The following is an 18,418-nucleotide window of genomic DNA, read 5'->3' as shown; positions in this document are numbered from 1 at the left end:
CAAGTGCAGGCATTGCCTCCCTCCACCTTTGCTGTCTTCCCATGATGACAGTCACACAGAAGCTGAAGCTCAGCATTCCTGTTGTTTGCAGTGTATTTTTGCCACCTTTTCCTGTCATATTCAGCCTTGCAGCATTTAGCATTAGTGTGAGCTTGTGGCGTGATCTAGGGGGTTTTTGCCTGGCTTAGTTGTGTTATAGTATACCATAGTGCAGGGGTGGCCAACGGTAGCTCTCCAGATGCTTTTTGCCTACATCTCCCATCAGCCCCAGCCATCAGCCATGTTGGCTGGGGCTGATGGGAGTTGTAGGCAAAAAACATCTGGAGAGCTATCGTTGGCCACCCCTGCCATAGTGTATGTGCCTGAAGGTGGCTGTTTTCTGTAAGGGAACTGATCTGACTTCAGCTTTCCATCTTGTTAAGCCAAATGCCCTCAAAACGAGGTTGGGGAATTAGTTAGGTGGGCACCTGGCTCACTAGGAATCTTTTTACCAATATATACCAGGCTCAACCATCCAGAGGGTAATGCTCAATAAAAGGACTCTAATTTAATGAAAACCAATTGTGATTTATTTAGAATAATAGTTCTTCCACACAAGATAAAAATACAATACAATCACACATTCACACAGGCCTAAGAAACACAGATAGATTGATAGGGGAACATATAAGGGTAAACAGACAGGGTAATATTTACCATCGTAGTCTTTGAGGAAGGTTCCAATGGCGACATAAGAGGACAGGGGAAATGGACCCAAAACTGTGGCCAGAATTGGGGATGGGTCTAGACAGCGGAACTGGGATACTGTTAGATGCACACATGAGTGGAGTTGGGTCAGAGGTTAAATAGGCTCCCTTGGCCCCCTTAGGGGATGGGAGGTGACGGGGAGGAGAGATGGGAGGCTCTGTGATGACCATGAAGGCTGGACATTAGCAGAGCCAATGGTGAGTCCTTTGGTGACATCCAATTGGGTGCTAGCTTTGACCAATGAACTTTACCTTAGTCCTGCGAACCTGGAAATTTCCAAGCTGCAATATTGCCTGAGGCGGCTCCAAGGTATTAGACTGGGGTAAGAATGGGAATGGCTGGATACTTGAGGTTAAATGGGATTATCTGGGAAGGTGACAATAGGGAATCAGATATTGGCCTAGGTATCCCCGGTGTAGACAAAAGAGTTGGTAATGACAGGAGATGTCCTTACTCCTATTCCATCATCTTCTGGGCAGGAAACATTGTTTAAGGTTTTGCTAGACAATCAGGACCAACAGTTGAGCTGTTAATCCATTCATGGGGCAAATGGGTTGCTTGAGGGCTCAGGGTGACTCAGGGTGTGTACGTGAACTCCCCACTATGAAGGAATGAAGTCCAGCCTGGCAGGAAGATGGCTACGAGTGGTGTTAGCGAGACACAGTGGATTCCATGCTCAGCGCTTCAACACCGGTCGCCTGCAAAGCTCCGTGGCGGCGCAGCTTCTTCCCTACCATGGCGGACCCACACAGTGACAGGAAAACGTCCGTGCACTCTGGCAAGCACTCTATACCGGTTTAGAATGCCCGCACACTTAGGCTGTTTGTACACATGAGTCCCCTTTACGTTCCTGAATGGTTTTGCTCACACCCTCTGGTCAAAGGTGTGTGTGAGCTCACTTCTCCAGGCGCCCTGGCAACCATGCTGGTGACTATGATATTGGGGAAAGAGGGGTCTTTTCCTCACAATCTTCTCCCCCCTCCCTGCAGCTTCTACCTAGGAAAAGTACAGTCTTTCTCCACAGTGGAGACCAAAGCTGATTGCATCATTCTCCTCTCCCCCTTTTGATCTGCACGACAACTCTGTGAGGTAGGTTAGGCTGAAAGTCTGTGAGTGGTCTGAAATCACAGCGTGCACCAAAGCAGGAGGGAAGTGACTTCAGCAGGGTACAATGACGCAGAGTCAACTCTGCAAAGCAGTCATTTTTTCCAGAGGGAGTAATCTCTGCCATCTGGCGAGCAGTTGTAATTCTGAGTGATCTCCAGCCCTCACCTGGTTCCCCTGGAGGAAAGGTCTGGTTTGGAGGGTGAAGTTTGTGTCATTGTACCTGTCTGAGGTCCCAACCTCCTCAAACCCCACCTTCTCCAGGCTCCACCCCTCTAATCTCCATGAATTTCCCAACCTAGAGTTGGAACCCTGGAGATCTCCTGGTATCATAGCTAAACTTCAGACAACACCTTCTGGATAAAATAACTGCTTTGGAGGGTGGACTCTATGGCATTCTATTCAGCTGAGGCCTCTTCCTTTACTGATGGAAGCAATCTTGGTTGCCTAGCAACATCCTCTGGCTAGCAGTTTCCCCAGTGGGCCAATCCTTGTCTATCCTGGGTTGAGGCTGAGGGGAGGAGGGAGGGAGGGAGTGACATGAAAGTGGCAACCACCATGGCATCTGAGAAAATGCTCATGGCAGGGCCAGGTCTTACTGCCTAGTTGCATTACCACCTTTATTCCCTGTCTCTTCACTGTTTCCCTGCTGCTGCTGCCTACTTTCTCTTCTGAATGCTACAGAAAGTAGGTAGGCAACAGCAGGCAGGAGAGAGGAGTGCGCTCAGCCAATGACATGCATGTTCTCTTGATTGGTGGTTGATGGTCCAGTCACTGACGGAGTGCACACCATAGACAATGGGAATGCCGGATTTGTCCAGTTCCATTAGGGAATTATCTGTTATAATAATAGATTCCATTCTAGACAGTATAGATGAGTGATAGATAGGATCTAATTTAGCTAATTTAAGATGGGTTTGGATGCAGAGGAGTGTGCCCTGCATCCTTTGCTCAAAGATGGAGAACTTGATCAGTGCATGCGCCCCATCAATGGACAAAATAGGAGTCACCCTGCCCAGATTTTCAACCATTTGTACTCCTTATTGTGGCACATTTGCAAACCCACTGCCATTTTGGCAAGATTGGTGGTGCCTGCCTTTTGCAGTTGCTATAAGAACTTCTGTTTACAATTGCATTTAAAAAAAATCTATTGCCTAATTAAACAAAGACAGCTTTTAGTGCTTTGAGAGGTTTTTAATTTAGTCATCTAACTTGATTGATCAGCCAAATGGTTTATTATTTGAGTAGCTGTAAATCACCACTGTTTTTAGTGTTGGTTTTTATTACTGTTTCAATTACAGTTGCCAGCCTCCAGGTGGGACCTGCAGATCTCCCACTTTTACAACTGATCTCCAGCTAGCAGAGATCAGCTGCCCTGGAGAACATGGCTGCCTTGAAGGGTGGACTCTGTGGCATTGTAGCATGCTGAGGCCCTCTCCTCCCCAAACCCCACCCTCTCCTAGCTCCACCTCTAAAGTCTCCAGGTATTTTCCAACACAGACCTGGCAACCTTAGCTTCAGTGGCGTACATGACCTCTGTTAGGGCACTGTTTTTTTAATTGTACTTGTGGGGGGGGGGGTTGTAATTGTGTTGATTTTATTCTTGTAAACTGCCTTAGGTATTACTTGGAATATAATTCTACAATAAAATAAACCAACATTATAGCCACTTCAGGGGTGGGGCGAGGGGTGGATGTGACATCACACTCCATGCTGATGTCATATCCAGGCAAAACAACGACATGATGTCAGTATGTCATGTCTGGGTTTTCACCTGGACCGTTCCCCATTGATTCTTTTGCCATCCCAAAAGGCAAAGTTGAGCAGGGGACATTGTTAAGGGAAGTCAGCAAAGAGCATTCTGACTTGAAATACACCCTTGGAAGTTGTCCCTTTCTGCCTGTCTCGTGGCTTTCACAGCTCTGGTTCTCTCTCTTTTTGGGCTTCAGTTAAATTTAAAATTAAATGGATGATTTCCAACATAATAAATGAAAGGCCATCCGAGGAGCCTTACGGGCTGAGCTTAAAGCAAAGAGCGATGGAGAAACCATGTAATTTTCAGTGGCCTTTATGTGGTGTGTGGGATAGGCTGCAGGCTCTTTAAAATTACTCATTGGAAGAAATTCTGGACTGCAGCAGATTAAATCTGATCATAAAGTATGGTTTTACTGTGAAGAATAACATCGTAAAAATGCCACTTTCATAGTCATCGGAATCTGTTCTTGCGTGTTTATTTAAAGTCTCCAGTTCAGCTCCTGGTTCAAGATGACCTTCCTATAATTCTGTTTCAGGACAGATATGCAGGGTTGGGAAAGGAGCTGCTTCTTAACTGCACAATTAAAATGAAATTGTTCTTTTATATGCTTGGTGCCTTTAGTCACCTCTGTCTTGCCTGGCTAATACTTAATTCTACTGCTCCTTATAGTATTTATAAAGTGTTTAGGCAGCTTGGTGTACAGATATATCACTCTGTTGAATCCGCCTTCAATCCAAATGAGAAAGGCTGGCTATACATAATGCAAATAAATATCATAAATGCATTAATTAATTATTTAGACATTTTTGCCCCACCTTTTCTCATGGTTCCAGGCAGCTTATAATAATAGTTCTAAAACATTTCCAAACATTTTCCAATTCTGATAGGTATCAGATGGGCCCCCCATAGCCGACAGATGGGCTGACTGAAGTCTGTGGAAGAAGACAGTCCTTCAGATATGGGGACAGCCCATCATTGAAACTGACAGGGCTTGTCTGTTCTGCAAAAGGGCTTATATTAGGGCTGTGCCCTGGATAGCGGATGCAAGCCCAATCTTGTCAGAACGCGGAAGCTAAGCAGGCTCAACTCTGGCAAGTACTTGGATGGGGGACCTCCTTGGAATACCAGCAGTCAGGAGGGCAGGGGCAGGCTATATTCAGCCACCTCTCTGAATATCCTCCAGGCATCAGTTACCAGAGGTTGACATGACTTACACACACACTCACAAAATACACCAATAAAAAAAAAGGAGGCTCATACTGGGGAGACTTTAAATCAATTCACATAGCCAGTTCCCCTTCCCAACCTTCCCAAAGAACCTTTAAGACTCAACAAGACCAACCATTAATGGAGTTATTCGGTACCAACAGGAATATTTGCAGAGCCAGAATTGGTTTGGAATGTTTGAGAGGCAATATTGTGCAATAGTCAGAGTGCTGGAATAGGACCTGGGAGACCCCACTCAGCCATGAGATTCACTGACAGTTATGGTTGGCAAGCTCCAGGTGGGGTCTGGAGTTCCCGAAATTATGCCAGAGATCAGTTCCCCTTGAGAGAATGGCAGCTTCAGAGAGTGGACTCTAGGGCAGGGGTGTTGAACTTATTTGTTACGAGGGCCAGATCTGACATAAATGGGACTGAGGGGCCAGGCCATGTGTATGATAAAATATAATGCAAGGTAGTGGAGATCATAGAATCATAGAGTTGGAAGGGATCTCCAGGGTCATCTAGTCCAACCCCCTGCAGGAAACTCACAAACACTTCCCCCTAAATTCACAGGATCTTCATTGCTGTCAGATGGCCATCTAGCCTCTGTTTAAAAACCTCCAAGGAAGGAGAGCCCACTACCTCCCAAGAAAGCCTGTTCCGCTGAGGAATCGCTCTGACGGTCAGGAAGTTCTTCCTAATGTTGAGATATAAACTTTACAAAGTATACAGACAAAAAAAATTAAAGATATTGTTTTTTTACTAAAAATACAAACGTGCTTAAAACTCTTGTAGTAATGTTTTGTTTAAAATGGAAAGGTGGGGGGGATGGTGGGATTTGGCAGTGCTATTTTAAAAACAAAACATAAAAAAAGTACAAGGATTACTGCAGAAACTAAAAAAAATATATAAACCAAAAATATAAAATGCTCTGGGCTTAGGAAAACATGAAATGGCTGGGCATTGCAAGCTTCTTCCTCCGCCCCCATGTCTACTCAAATTGGCAATGGCTTTTCATTGGCTATGGGTTCCCAGATTAGAGTACTCACTAGGCACCGGTTCTAAGGTCCATTCTTGCAAGCTCAAAGCATCAACTCTTTCTACTTTATGATATGGCATGCCTTAGATCAGGGGTGTCAAACTCATTTGTTATGAGGGCCGGATCTGACATAAATGAGACCTTTATGTGTGTCATAAAATACAATATAAATATAATATAATATATAATATAATTATAAAGTTTAATATAAATATAAAGTTTATAAAAGACTCAGAAAAACACAAAGGGCGTTTTCGCACTCACCTTCAAGTGGTGCGACCACCCTCCTCACGCCGGCGGATCTGCAGGGATTTCACACCAGAAGCGCCGGCGCACCCAAAAGAGCCGGCGACTTCCGTCGCGAAACCAGCTCAAACGTTTTCCTGCTTCTTGGCGGTTTCCGTTTGAGCTGGTTTCGCGACGGAAGTCGCCGGCTCTTTTGGGTGCGCCAGCGCTTCTGGTGCGAAATCCCTGCAGATCCGCCGGCGTGAGGAGGGTGGTCGCACCACTTGAAGGTCAGTGCGAAAACGCCCAAAGATTTTTAAAAAAAAATTAAAATAAAACATTCTTGAATCCAACAACAGGCACACTTAATCAGACAGTCTGGGCTCCAGTATTGCGCTCAATTTGGTTGGCTTCAAACAGTCATGTTTGACAAAGTGTGCCTGCACATGAAAGCTCATAGCCTGAATAAATCTGTGTTGGTCTTAAAGGGTCTATTGGATTCTTAACTTTGTCACATTGCAAAATAAAACATTCTTAAAACATTAGTACTCGTTGGCCTTAAAGGCGCTTTCTTTGTATCTCTCCTGTGCGATCCAGGGAACTGGGCAAAGGAAGCTCTGGCTCTTTTCTTCCTTCCCCAGGGGACCAGGAGGGGGAGGACTCTCGGCCAATAGAGGAAGAGACTTGGCTCAGTATTTCTGCTGTGAGATTAAGAGAGCCTGGCAAATCAAGCTCTCCCTCTGCCCCTCCTCCCAAAGGAGGAGCCTCAGCCAGTGGAGAAAATAGAGGTTTTGCTCCATGGCTCTTGTGTGATTGAGCAAGCCCTCCAAAACAAGCTGTGATGCAGAAGGAAGCAAGAGAGAAGGAGAAGGAAGCAGACGACAGCCAGTTGCTTGGGGGCCTAATTCGTCCCCCAGGCCACATGTTTGACACCCCTGCCTTAGATGGTTTTTAAAAAATCTGTTTGCATCATTTTCCACTTCTATAATCTTAGTGCTACTACCACATTGCTTATTGGATTCTTGGTAGAAGTTTTTGTTAATATTTTGTACTTTTCCCTGAGTCTCAGTGAGAAAGGTGGGCTATAAGTGAAGTAAAGAAGCAAACAAATAGATCCTTTGGGGTTCAGAGCTGTCGCAGCTCCTTCCCAGGTACCCTCCACTACAAGTGCTGTTTCAAACCACACTTGCTGCTGTGCTTGGATGGGAACTTGCAAATATTGGGCTGTTTTCTTAAAGAGCAACAAAACCAGCAAGTAATGCTGACAATGCAGGTGGCTGTTCCAACGAATGTGTCTTGCTTTTGGCAAGAAAATGGCAGATGGAAGAAATGCCCTGGAGATTGGTTTGCTGATTTGTCATGTTGCCATCATTACACTGCATATAAATGCCCAAGGGTAACCTTGAGATGTTGTGACACATAGTGATTGCCATATAGGTGCAAGGTGTGTGTGTGTCTGTGTTGAGAATCAGGCATTTTTTGCCAGGAAAAGGGACCTTTCTTTCCCAGTGTGCCAGAAAGAGTCGCTTAAAATTCTCCCTGTTCTTCTTTTTAGGCAGTGGGAACAGATGTGCAGTTTGGCCCAATGAGACTCCACCAAGATCAACTTCAGGTAAGCCATGATGGGAATGTAGATGGGCTGGCACAAAATCCTCTGCCTGATGAAAGCAAAATTGCTTTTCTGTGTCATCGTCCCCTCCCTGCCAGTCTTTGTTTATATGTTTCAGGCAGGAGTGGTCATATACCTGTATTAATAGGACATATATTGGTGCCTTTGAGGATAATGAAAGCTGCATGAGAGGCCACTCATAGACAGGACGGGGTTTCCCCAAGTCAGCAGAAAAATGGCTTTTGTGAATTAAAAGTGTGGGGAGGAACTCTGATTAGAACTTAGTAAACTCTGGGAGGCACAGAGAACTGAAAGGAGTGGAGAGTCAAGCAAAGAGGGGGGCGGAAACCAGGGAGAGCATCTCTAAATGAAAGGGTCAGGTAGCAGGGGATGAGAGAACCCCTTCCTAAAACCCTGGGGAGCTGCTGCTGATCAAAATAGATATTGACCTTGATGAACCAATAATCTGATTCGGTATAGGGCAGCTTCATGCATTTTTGTACTTTTTGGTCAACTTTCTCTCTCTATGACTGGTTACAGACAGGCAGCTTAAGCTGCCCCGGGAATGGCAAGCAAGCGGATCTAAAAAGCGCATCCAAATGCACACATCCCTGACCTGTACTCACCCCATCCTCACTGGCAGGGAAGCCGCTTCAGAAAAGTACCATTTCCAAAGTGGTACCTAATTTCTGAGGTGGCTCCAAGGTGCTGGGAAGCACCCTGGGAGTGACAGACGGGTGCATGAGCACTCTGGACGCTCCTCCACAGTGCACACAGCCCGTCCAGGGCCATAGCCAGAAAATTTTAGGTGGAGGGGCCCACCACTCTGGTGGCCCCCACTCTCTCTGCTGCTGCTTTGATGGCCCCTGATCTCACCACCGCTCTGTCTGCCCCACCCTCCTCCTGGTACCTCCCCCCTCCCACCCACTCACTCACCTACCTGGCTGATCAGCTGATCAGTGGGGGGGGGCTCCTTGAAAGAGCCTCAGGAGCTGGCGCTTTACCAGGTGGGTGGGTGGGAGGGAAGGTGTTGTGGAGGAGGGCGGGGGCCACCACAGTTGTGGCGAGACGTGAGAGCGGGAGGGGGGGTTACAGGTAGAGCAGTGGAGGTGGCAAGGAGAGTGGGGCAGTAAAAGGAGGGGCCATATAGTTGGAAGGGGGGGTTGGGTGGAGGGGCCTAGCCTCCCTCCCCCCCATGGGTATAGGCCTAAGCCCATCCCTGTTCCAGGCCCGGGTGGTATGCACACTGTCTGGAGGCTCCCGGGCATTCCTATTTCTGCCAGCTCACTTCCGGACCACCCTCAGCCAGTGGCATGGACCCAGCCCTCTTCTTGCATCGAGTTTGTCATGCAACTTAAACAACTACAAATGTTGAGTAGGAGCTGGATTTCCTACAAATAGGGTTTGTCCTCCCTGCCATTGATTATTTTATTTATGCATTCACTTATATTTGTATCCTGCTTTCCTCCACAGTGGGGAACACAAAGCAGCTGATACTGTTTTCCCCTCCACCACCGTATCAGGGAGGGAGGTGAGGCTGAGAGTGTGTTACTGGCCTGAGGGCAATGCACCAACCTTTAGGGCTGCCAATCCCCAGTCAGAATCTCCTGGTTTGGAGGCCCCCCCCCTGCTTCAGGGTCATCAGAAAGAAAGTGGGGGGAGGGAGAAAAATGTCTGCTAGGCCCTATGGAGACTGATTCTCACTGTGGGTCTTGCAGTGTGGGTGTTTGTTCATTATTTCCTTATTTAGATGATATCTCGCTTTTTTCTCTCTAAAGCAGAATCCAATATTGTTCTCTCCTCCTACATTTGATCCTCACAACAGCAACCCTGTGAGCTAGATCAGGCCGAGAGGGAACAACTGGCTCCTGGGCCAGGCAGGGGTTCTCCCACTTGGGAGGTCCCCAACCCACCGACCCGCATTGGGCCAGCAGGGGGATCCTCTCCCAATGTTGCCGGCATGATGACAGCACTCGCAAGTGATGTCATCGCAACATCACACCGGCCGCTCTAGGAGCTTCTGTGAAAAACCCTATGGTTTTCCCGGTTACTAGCAATTTGGAAGGAAAATGTACCATAGATTTTTCCCTCCCAAGTTGCTAGAGTGTCTGGGAAAACCATAGAGTTTCCCCAGAAGCTCCTAGAGCAGCTGGCGCACATCATCACCAGTGCCATGTCATCACTTGTGAGTGACATCATCACACCGTGCACACTATGTATGCATGAAAACAGTCCCCACCAGAGGCTGCAGGGGACTTGGCGACCCTACTTCCATGATAGGGTAAGGGTTCAAACCAGGGACTCTAACCACGCTAACCACTACACTCCACAAAGGATTTCAGGTGGAGATTCAGCCAGTGTACCACTGCCCAGCTCTGACCAAAGGCAGGAACTGTGAGGAGGCTAGCCATGCTAGCTGAAGAAGCCACCTGACACCCGTGGGCCACCGTAGATGCAGTGATGCTCCCTGATCCCTTGCAAAGCTTCCCAGCTCCAGCTTGCTTGTTAGTCTGAGCAGCTTGGAGACCCCCTCCTGCTAAGCTGCAGGAGACCCCTATGCCTTTGCTTTTCCGATATGACAAACAGCTACCTCTGTTCGCCGTCTCCCAAATAGTAGAATGACGCTTGTTCCTTTTTGCTCTCATTTAACTGAGATGTAAAAATCTGTTTGTTATTTAGTTAAGAGAGGAAAGGCCAACTTGGCAGCTCGTGAGCCAGTTCCAGCCATCAAAGTACTTTTGTTTGGTTCCAGCAGTACTACCAAATTTTGATCAGCATATGGCACTGTTATATGCCCATGGTTTCCCTCGCTTGTAAGGAAAAGAACATCATTTTTTTCCAGTCAAAAGATTTAGAGATATCCCCTACTTGAATCTTACATCCTTCTTTTGGATTTTGTCTGTAAGGGCCTGACTTTTCCCAGACACATGTTTTTCATATGCTCAGCAAATATAATTTATACATAAAACTCATTTCACATAAGATCATAAGAGTAGCTGTGCTAGCTTAGAGTAATGGCCCATGTAATCCTGCATCCTGCTCCATACTGTGGCCAACCAAATGCCACCGGAAGACCTAAAGACAGGGCCCAGAGTTCAAAAGGAGATGTCTGGACTTTGGAGGACTGGCATCCCATGATTCATTTTCAGCCACATAACCAGCTGTGATGTCACTACATTGCCAGATGCTCCAGGATTTGTTCAAACCACAGGTTTCTGGTGAATGCTGGAGTGTCCAGTGACACAGTGACCAATTTCGCACTAGGCCTTTAATCCTGGTTTAGCCCTGTCCCCAAACTGACATTCGACACTAGAATCGGAGAATCAGATAAACCAACTCTGTGACTCTATGATTCTATGATTTTAGTGTAGAATGTCAGCTTGGGGACAGGGCTAAGCCAGGATTAAAGGTCTAGTGCGAAATTGGCCAGTGAGATCACTTCTGTGCATCTTCCTTTTGCAGATCCCCAAATAAACCCCTCATGTTGTTCACATGATCCACTGACCCATGGATATGCTTCAAGGGAAATGCTATGGCAGAAGGGAGGCAAAGACCAGAACATTTCCTTCCATGGTAGCTGCTGTGCTTGTGTCGGAAAGCATTCCAATTGATACGTATTGAAACGTGCCTCCAGTGTGCTGCATCTCTTCCCCCTACACAGACACACAAGACACCTGAGGAAAGTACAAAGCTGGAGTGGCATATTAAAAGAATTCTCATTGGGGATGGTATTCGGAACGTTCCCTATATTTTCTGTTCTAGAGATTAGTGGCAAAGAAGAGGCCAGGCTGATGGCATCCATTTGAGAAAGTTTGGAATGGTCCATGCATCTTTTGGATGCTGAATGCAATCAGTCTGTACCTGTAGCAAAAATGAGAAAAGAGTTCCGCTTCTAGGAACATGGCATGACATTTCAGCACACTAATCCAGCCCTCACATTTCCCCTTGCTGCTCACCACCAAAGAAAGAGTAGGCAATATATATGTGTGGGGCGAAGGAATTTCTCTGTTTCCTCATTGGAAATGACAGCCCTAGACTAGCTTGCTGCCATGACATATAGTGACAGCCATCAGGCTGTGAAAGGGGATTGGACGCATTCACAGAGTCAGTTGTGGCAGTTAGTCATGATGATGAAATGGAAGTTGCATGTTCAGAGGCAGTGATCTTCTCAATACCAGTCCAATGACAAGGGACTCCTGAGGGAGTTTGGCTTGTTGACCTGTGTGGAACGGGGCGTAGTATTGGATGGACCATTAGCCTGATTCCAGCATGGCTGCTGTTTTCTGTTGTTGTCTTCCCCATGCCCAGCCCAGGTATTCACAGCCTCTGAACACTGAGGTTCCATTTAGTTATTGTGACTAACAGACAACGTCACCATTTTTGTGTAATTCAAACAATAACAATTAAGTAACTAATTAATGGATGTCAATCCATTCAGGAAAGAAAAGTCCAGGGGCACCTTCAGTACTAACAACATTTATATCCCATGTGATATTTTTGCAGTCAGAGCTCACTTCTAAGTCGTGATTCATAAAAGCTCATAGGAAATAAATGTTGTTCTTCATATACCACTGGACTGTTGTTTTTTTGCTACAACAGGCTAATATGGCTACCCCTCTGCTACCCATAAAGTGTCCGAAAAGAAAACTGAATGGAAAATAAAAAAGCTGAACACTTCTCAGTATAATCTAGATCAGCAGTTTTTACCAGTGCTTCACATCAGATTTCCATTCATCCTGGTTTTTATGTTATTTTTCCAGCCTCAGTTTTGTGAGTAGGATTTAAGGAAGCGTGGCATTACAATTCCATTAATAAGTGTCAGGGGTGAGCCAAAAGGAAGGAGGTGGGATAGTGTGTGTGAAAGCTTTTGCATCCCATGAGAAGCACCTCTTTAAGTGATTGTGTTGGAGGAAAAGGGAGAAAAAAGGCCCGGCCAGTCAGAGTGAGGGCAGGAAGCATTGCCCACACACTGATTCGGCTCTGTGACTTGCAGTGGAATCCCTTCAGAGTCAGTTGAAGATGATGGATTTAGAATGGTGTGACTGCTTAAACACCATCACCACTCCTTTTTTTGTGCGTTATTTGTAAAAAAAAGAAAAGAAAAAAGTTCCCTGTATGCTTCTCCCCTACTGAGGGAAAGGTGGTTTGCCAGCCATTTTCAGACAGCACATGTTTACTCTGAAACGCCATGATCCTAACTAGTTCATATAGTCAACAAGTATCACTTACGTGATCCTCATGACAACCAAAGCTGAAATCTGCAAAACATATTCTGACCCATTAGTGAAGATGTTCATGAATTCTGCATCAGGGGTGCTGGGAGTCGTCAGGGGAGGGGAGGCCCCACAGTTCTCCCAGTTCCAGAGGGGAGGCCCAGGGGATAAATTTTTAGGTGGGGGGCCTGTGGAACCCAGAATGACATCACAAATAATGTCACAATAAAAAAAGTCCCAGGGCTGAACGGATCTGATGCCTTACCTGCTCGCTGCTTCTTCACCTCACAGGGGATCCCCTCCTAGCCAAAGTGGGGACCAAGTCCAGGGGAGCACCAGCTTGCAGGCAGAGAGCGGCAGCTCATGTGCCGGGGAGGCAGGAAGTTGGGGGAGGGGAGCCTCTCCACACCTCAGCGCACTTGGCAGGCCCCGCCTGACTGCCCCACAAACCCTCCCGTCCAGGTGAAACTTTCCCCAGCAGCTGCTGCTGCTTTTGTGCCTGGCCTATCAGGAAGATCCAAAAGAAGGGGATGAACTCGGGGGCAGGCGTGACGGGTAAGGCTCTCTCGGGCTGCCAAGGGGGGTGCAGCACAGCCCCACTCGGAAGCTGCCGGGGAAACTTGGGAACCGAAGCACAACGGATGGAGGCCTCTTTGGTGAGGCGGGGCGCACGACAGAGGGACTCACCTCCATGGGGATTCCACCTCCTCCCGCAGCTCCCCTGGCTGGCCAGCGACCAGGGAGTGAGTGTGGCGAGGAGACTGCCTGGCAAGTGCACAACAGAAGTGCAAGCGCCCATGCGGTGGCCTGCGTAGGCGCAGCGGAGCAGAGCAAAAGGGAGCCTGTAGCTACTGGCTTGGGTCTCAGCCCAATGGAGGAGCCACAGAAATTGAAGGGGGGGGGGTTGAATGGAGCAGCCTGCCCCCACCGGATCCCCCATAGCTACGGGTCTGCTGGGAAGGCAGTGTCTGATCGGGGCTGAAATCATAACAGTCTCAAAGCTGGATTAAGATGCTAAAGCCTGCAACCAGGAGACCCCAGTGTGGTGCCTATGGGCAATGTGGCACCCACCAGGGCATTTTTTGAGCAGAACGTACAGGAATGCTGTTCCGGCTGGTTTGGTGTCAGGGGTGTGACCTAATATGCAAATGAGTTTCTGCTGTGTCAAACACTGGTGACATCAGGGGTGTGGCCTAATATGCAAATGAGTTCCTGCTGGGCTTTTTCTACACAAAAAGTGCTGGTGCCCACCAGCACCTTTGCTGGCACCCACCAAGTGTTTTTAGAAAGTAAGTGTGGTTCTTGCTGAACAGGACTTCTTGTTGGCTACTGGAAACCAGACTGGCTATGCAAATTAAAATAACATTGTTTGGGAGGCGGCAGCTGATACCACAGAATTGGCTTGATTCCCTCCATCAGACCTTGTCTTTCCTATGGAATTTTTAAAAATGACCCCTCTTCTCTGCTGCACTTGGACTTTCATTGTGTGTGTGTATAGAGCTTTCTTTTCTGGAAAAAGGTGCTGGAACTCTCAAGAGGGAAATAAAGGAGAAACACACGGGCGCCCTTCATGAACTTTAAACATTTTTTGAAAATTTTGTTTCCACAAAGAGGTTCTGGAACTCCGTTCCACCGCATTCCCCCAGGCGGGGGTAGGCTTCCCAACCCCCCCGCCCTGGCGGGGGACCCCTGAATTTGCAGCCTCCTCCCCCGCTCTCCAAAAATCTAGATGGGGGGGAGAACATGCGTGTAGGCATCATGTAGTTGTAGAGCTCCTGATCCATTTGTAAAATGTTTGCCTTTAAGGCTGCGCAGGAAACAGGAAACAGGAAGGGCTTCATTGGAAAGGGTCAGTAATAGTTTCCATGGAGAACGGCCCCTCCCTTTCTTTTGCTTTCGTTTTCACAGCAAGTAGAGTTCTTCAGGAAGAAGATCTAGTAAGTGTTTGTGTGTGTGAGAGAGGGAGGGGGCAAGGGATTCCCTGGTTTGGAGGGCCTCCCCCCCTTTAGAAAGCGTGGGGGGGAGGGAAATGTCTACTGGGCACTCTGTTATTCCCTATGGAGAACGATTCCCATAGGGAATAATAGGGAATTGATCCGTGGGTATTGGGGGCTCTGGGGGGGGGCTATTTCTTGAGGTAGAGGCACCAAATTTTTAGTATAGCATCTAGTGCCTCTCCCCAAAATACCCCCCAAGTTTCAAAATGATTGGACCAGGGGGTCCAATTCTATGAGCCCCAAAAGATGGTGCCCCTATTCTTAATTATTTCCTATGGAAGAAAGGCATTTAAAAAGGTGTGCTGTCCCTTTAAATGTGATGACCAGAACTCCCTTGGAGTTCAATTATGCTTGTCACACCCTTGTTCGTGGCTCCACCTCCAAAGTCTCCTGGCTCCGCCCCCAAAGTCCCCAGATTTTTCTTTAATTGGACTTGGCAACCCTAGGCGGGGGGGAACCCTGTGTGTGTGGTAGGGTTGCCAATCCCCAGGTGGGGGCAGGGGATCCCCTAGTTTGGAGGCCCTCCCCCTCCTTCAGGGTCATCAGAAAGCGGGGGAAGGGGAGGGAAATGTCTGCTGGGCACCCCATTATTCCCTATGGAGATTTATTCCCATAGAGAATAATAGAGAATTGATCCGTGGGTATCTGGGGCTCTGGGGGGAGCTGTTTTTTGAGGTAGAGGCACCAGATTTTCAGTATAGCATCTAGTGCTTCTCCCCAAAGTACCCTCCAAGTTTAAAAGATTGGACCAGGGGGTCCAATTCTATGAGCCCCCAAAGAAGGTGCCCCTATCCTTCATGATTTCCTATGGAAGGAAGGCATTTTAAAGGTGTGCGGTCCCTTTCAATGTGATGGCCAGAGAACTCCTTTTGGAGTTCAATTGTGCTTGTCTCAACCTTGCTCCTGGCTCCACCCCCAAAGTCGCCAGATATTTCTTGAACTGGACTTGGCAACCCTAGTGTGTGGCTTCGTTTCTCACAGCAGCCATTTTGTGATTGTGCCCGGCAGTTTGTGTCAGAATTCCAAATAGGTGGGGCCTAGAGATTTTCCACATTTATAGCTGATCTCCAGCTAGCAGATATCAGCTCCCCTGAAGAAAATGGCTGCTTGGAAAGGTGGACTCAGAGTCTATGGCATTAGACCCTGCTGAAGCCCCTCTTCTCCCCAAATCCCACCTCTCCTGGATATACCCCCAAAGTCTCCAGGTGTTTTCCAACACAGACCTGACAACCCTAATTCCAAAGGTGCCCACAACAGGTTGGGGACCCCACCCTAAACTATGCCAGATAGCATTATTAAAAATGAATGAAACTTGAAATTTCGTTTTAAAAAATTGTATTAGAATACCTCTCATAAGTGAAGGCCCTAAACTGTACACTTGCATGTAAATCTGACCCAGAGCAGCCTGGAATTGCATACAACAGCACCCATTGGAATTCTTTAATGTCTCAGCCGTGTAGCTTCAGGCCAGCAAAAATTCTGGAATGCTGCACTGGTTGTTCAGAATGGCTTTTCTGGCATTTAACAGTAACAGTAAACCAAAACTAAAACCTCTGTATATAAGGGGGCTAAAATGGTGGGCGGGGGTGGGGAGGTGGGAGACCTACCCAGTTTCTCTTGTGGAGCCTTAGTGGTGCGTGTCAGTGAAAATAGCTCTTCATTTATTGACCTTCTGATGCATTTTGGGGTATACTTTGTGGCCCCTCCCAGGAGGAAGAAATATAATTCATAGATTTTATATATTAGTGTCTGTAGAGTCTTTCACATGTCGTGGTATCAGCATGAGAGCTGTTTTCAGTTAGGTGTGATCTGGGGAAGGGAATTGTAGAGGTCTTTCCCACCCAGATCAAAACCCTCCTTCCTAGGGCACCGATTGTATGACCCCAATAACTGGCATGGTTTAGGGTTGCCAATGCCCGGTTGGGAGCAGGGGATCTCCTAGTTTGGAGGCCCTCCTCCCGCTTCAGAGTTATCAAAAAGCAGTGGGGGGAGGGGAGGGAAATGTCTGCTGGGCACTCCATTATTTCCTGTGGAGAAAGATTCCCATAGGGTGTAATCGAGAAATGATCTGTGGGTATCTGGAGCTCTTGAGGGGCTGTTTTTTGAGGTAGAGGCACCAAATTTTCAGCATGGTATCTGGTGCCTCTCCTCCAAATACCCCCTCCCCCAAGTTTCATAAATATTAGACTAGGGGGTCCAATTCTATGAGCCCCAAAAGAAGGTGCCCCTGTCCTTTATTATTTCCAAATGGAGAGAATCTCCAATCTATTGGACTAGCAGAGGACAGTATCCTCTGATTAGACATCTTCCACTGATACAACAAAGGATACTTGACATTGAGAGGCAGGAAGACATCACTAAGGTAGCCCATTTTTTGATCCCAGAGAATTGTTAAGTACTTAACCGCACCAGCTGCATATCTTTCACTGTTGATGGTACCAAGGAAAGAAGAGCCTATACATTGACAAGATGGCAGTCTCTTCCTTCTGCAGTCTTCGATGGACAATGTTAAGATTCCTTTAGACCAAAGATTATGTATGTGTGGATCTAATGAGATCGAAACAGTTGAACGCATCTTACTACATTGCAATATGTATGTGAATATCCATGTGATGTTTATTGCTCCCTTGCTACATTCTTTCTCTGGGTGTTCTGATAAAGAAACTACAGAGAGTTTTTTGAAGGAGACCAACTCTCAAATAACTATTAATTGTACAAAATTTCTCACAGTTGCTTATAGAATACATCAGAGATTTGCAGCAAGAAGCTGATTTGTTTCATTTTAGGGTAAAATAGTATTTTTATCTAGTTCTAAGAACAACTACATTTTAAGATCTGTTTTCCTTGCCTTAGGTTCTTTTAGTATTTGCCAAAGAAGACAACCAGAGTAATGGGTTCTGCTGGGCATGTGAGAGAGCTGGATACCGGTGTAATGTTGCCAGGACGCCTGAATCTGCTCTTGAATGTTTCCTGGATAAGAACCATGAAATCATCATTATTGATCATAGACATTCGCGATACTTTGATGCAGAATCACTATGCAGGTGAGTGCCCTTGCCGTTCCTGAAAGGCAGGGAGTTCTGCCTCATCTCTGTTAGAGAGAATGCAATTGAATGATGCAGTCTGATGCAGTGATGTAGCTGAATTAACAACTCTGCGGTAAGGCATCATGCTGAGATTGTCACAGCAACCTGTTTCTGGAGAAACTTCACAGGCTCCTATAGTTATTGTGTTGCTGAATTTCTCAAGGCAAGAACCCTGTGGCACAGAGTGGTAAAGCTGCAGTCCTAAGCTCTGCTCATAACTTGAGTTCAATCCTGGAGGAAGCTGGATTCAGGTAGCTGGTTCAAGGTTGACTCAGCCTTCCATCCTTCCGAGGTCGGTAAAATGAGTACCCAGCTTGCTGGGGGGAAAGCGTAGATGACTGGGGAAGGCAATGGCAAACCACCCCGTAAAAAGTCTGCTGTGAAAACATTGTGAAAGCAACATCACCCCAGTGGCCCAGAACTTTGACTAGGAGTG

The 18,418-nt window shown here is 47.0% G+C and overlaps 1 protein-coding gene across 1 annotated transcript in view; it reads left to right on the top strand.

The window, feature by feature from the left end:
- Window positions 1–18,418, top strand: part of PDE8A (phosphodiesterase 8A) — a 213,336-nt gene that overhangs the window by 137,121 nt on the left and 57,797 nt on the right. Inside the window, exons 2-3 of the mRNA XM_060260067.1 lie at window positions 7,633–7,689; window positions 17,750–17,940. Of these exons, the coding sequence (XP_060116050.1) occupies window positions 7,633–7,689; window positions 17,750–17,940 (248 nt within the window). The remainder of the gene's footprint in view (window positions 1–7,632; window positions 7,690–17,749; window positions 17,941–18,418) is intronic.

This window comes from Heteronotia binoei, chromosome 19 (genome assembly GCF_032191835.1).
Source record: "Heteronotia binoei isolate CCM8104 ecotype False Entrance Well chromosome 19, APGP_CSIRO_Hbin_v1, whole genome shotgun sequence".
Classification (NCBI taxonomy): Eukaryota; Metazoa; Chordata; class Lepidosauria; order Squamata; family Gekkonidae; genus Heteronotia; species Heteronotia binoei.
Note: the sequence above shows the minus strand (reverse complement) of the source record. Positions and strands in the feature narration are given on the sequence as shown.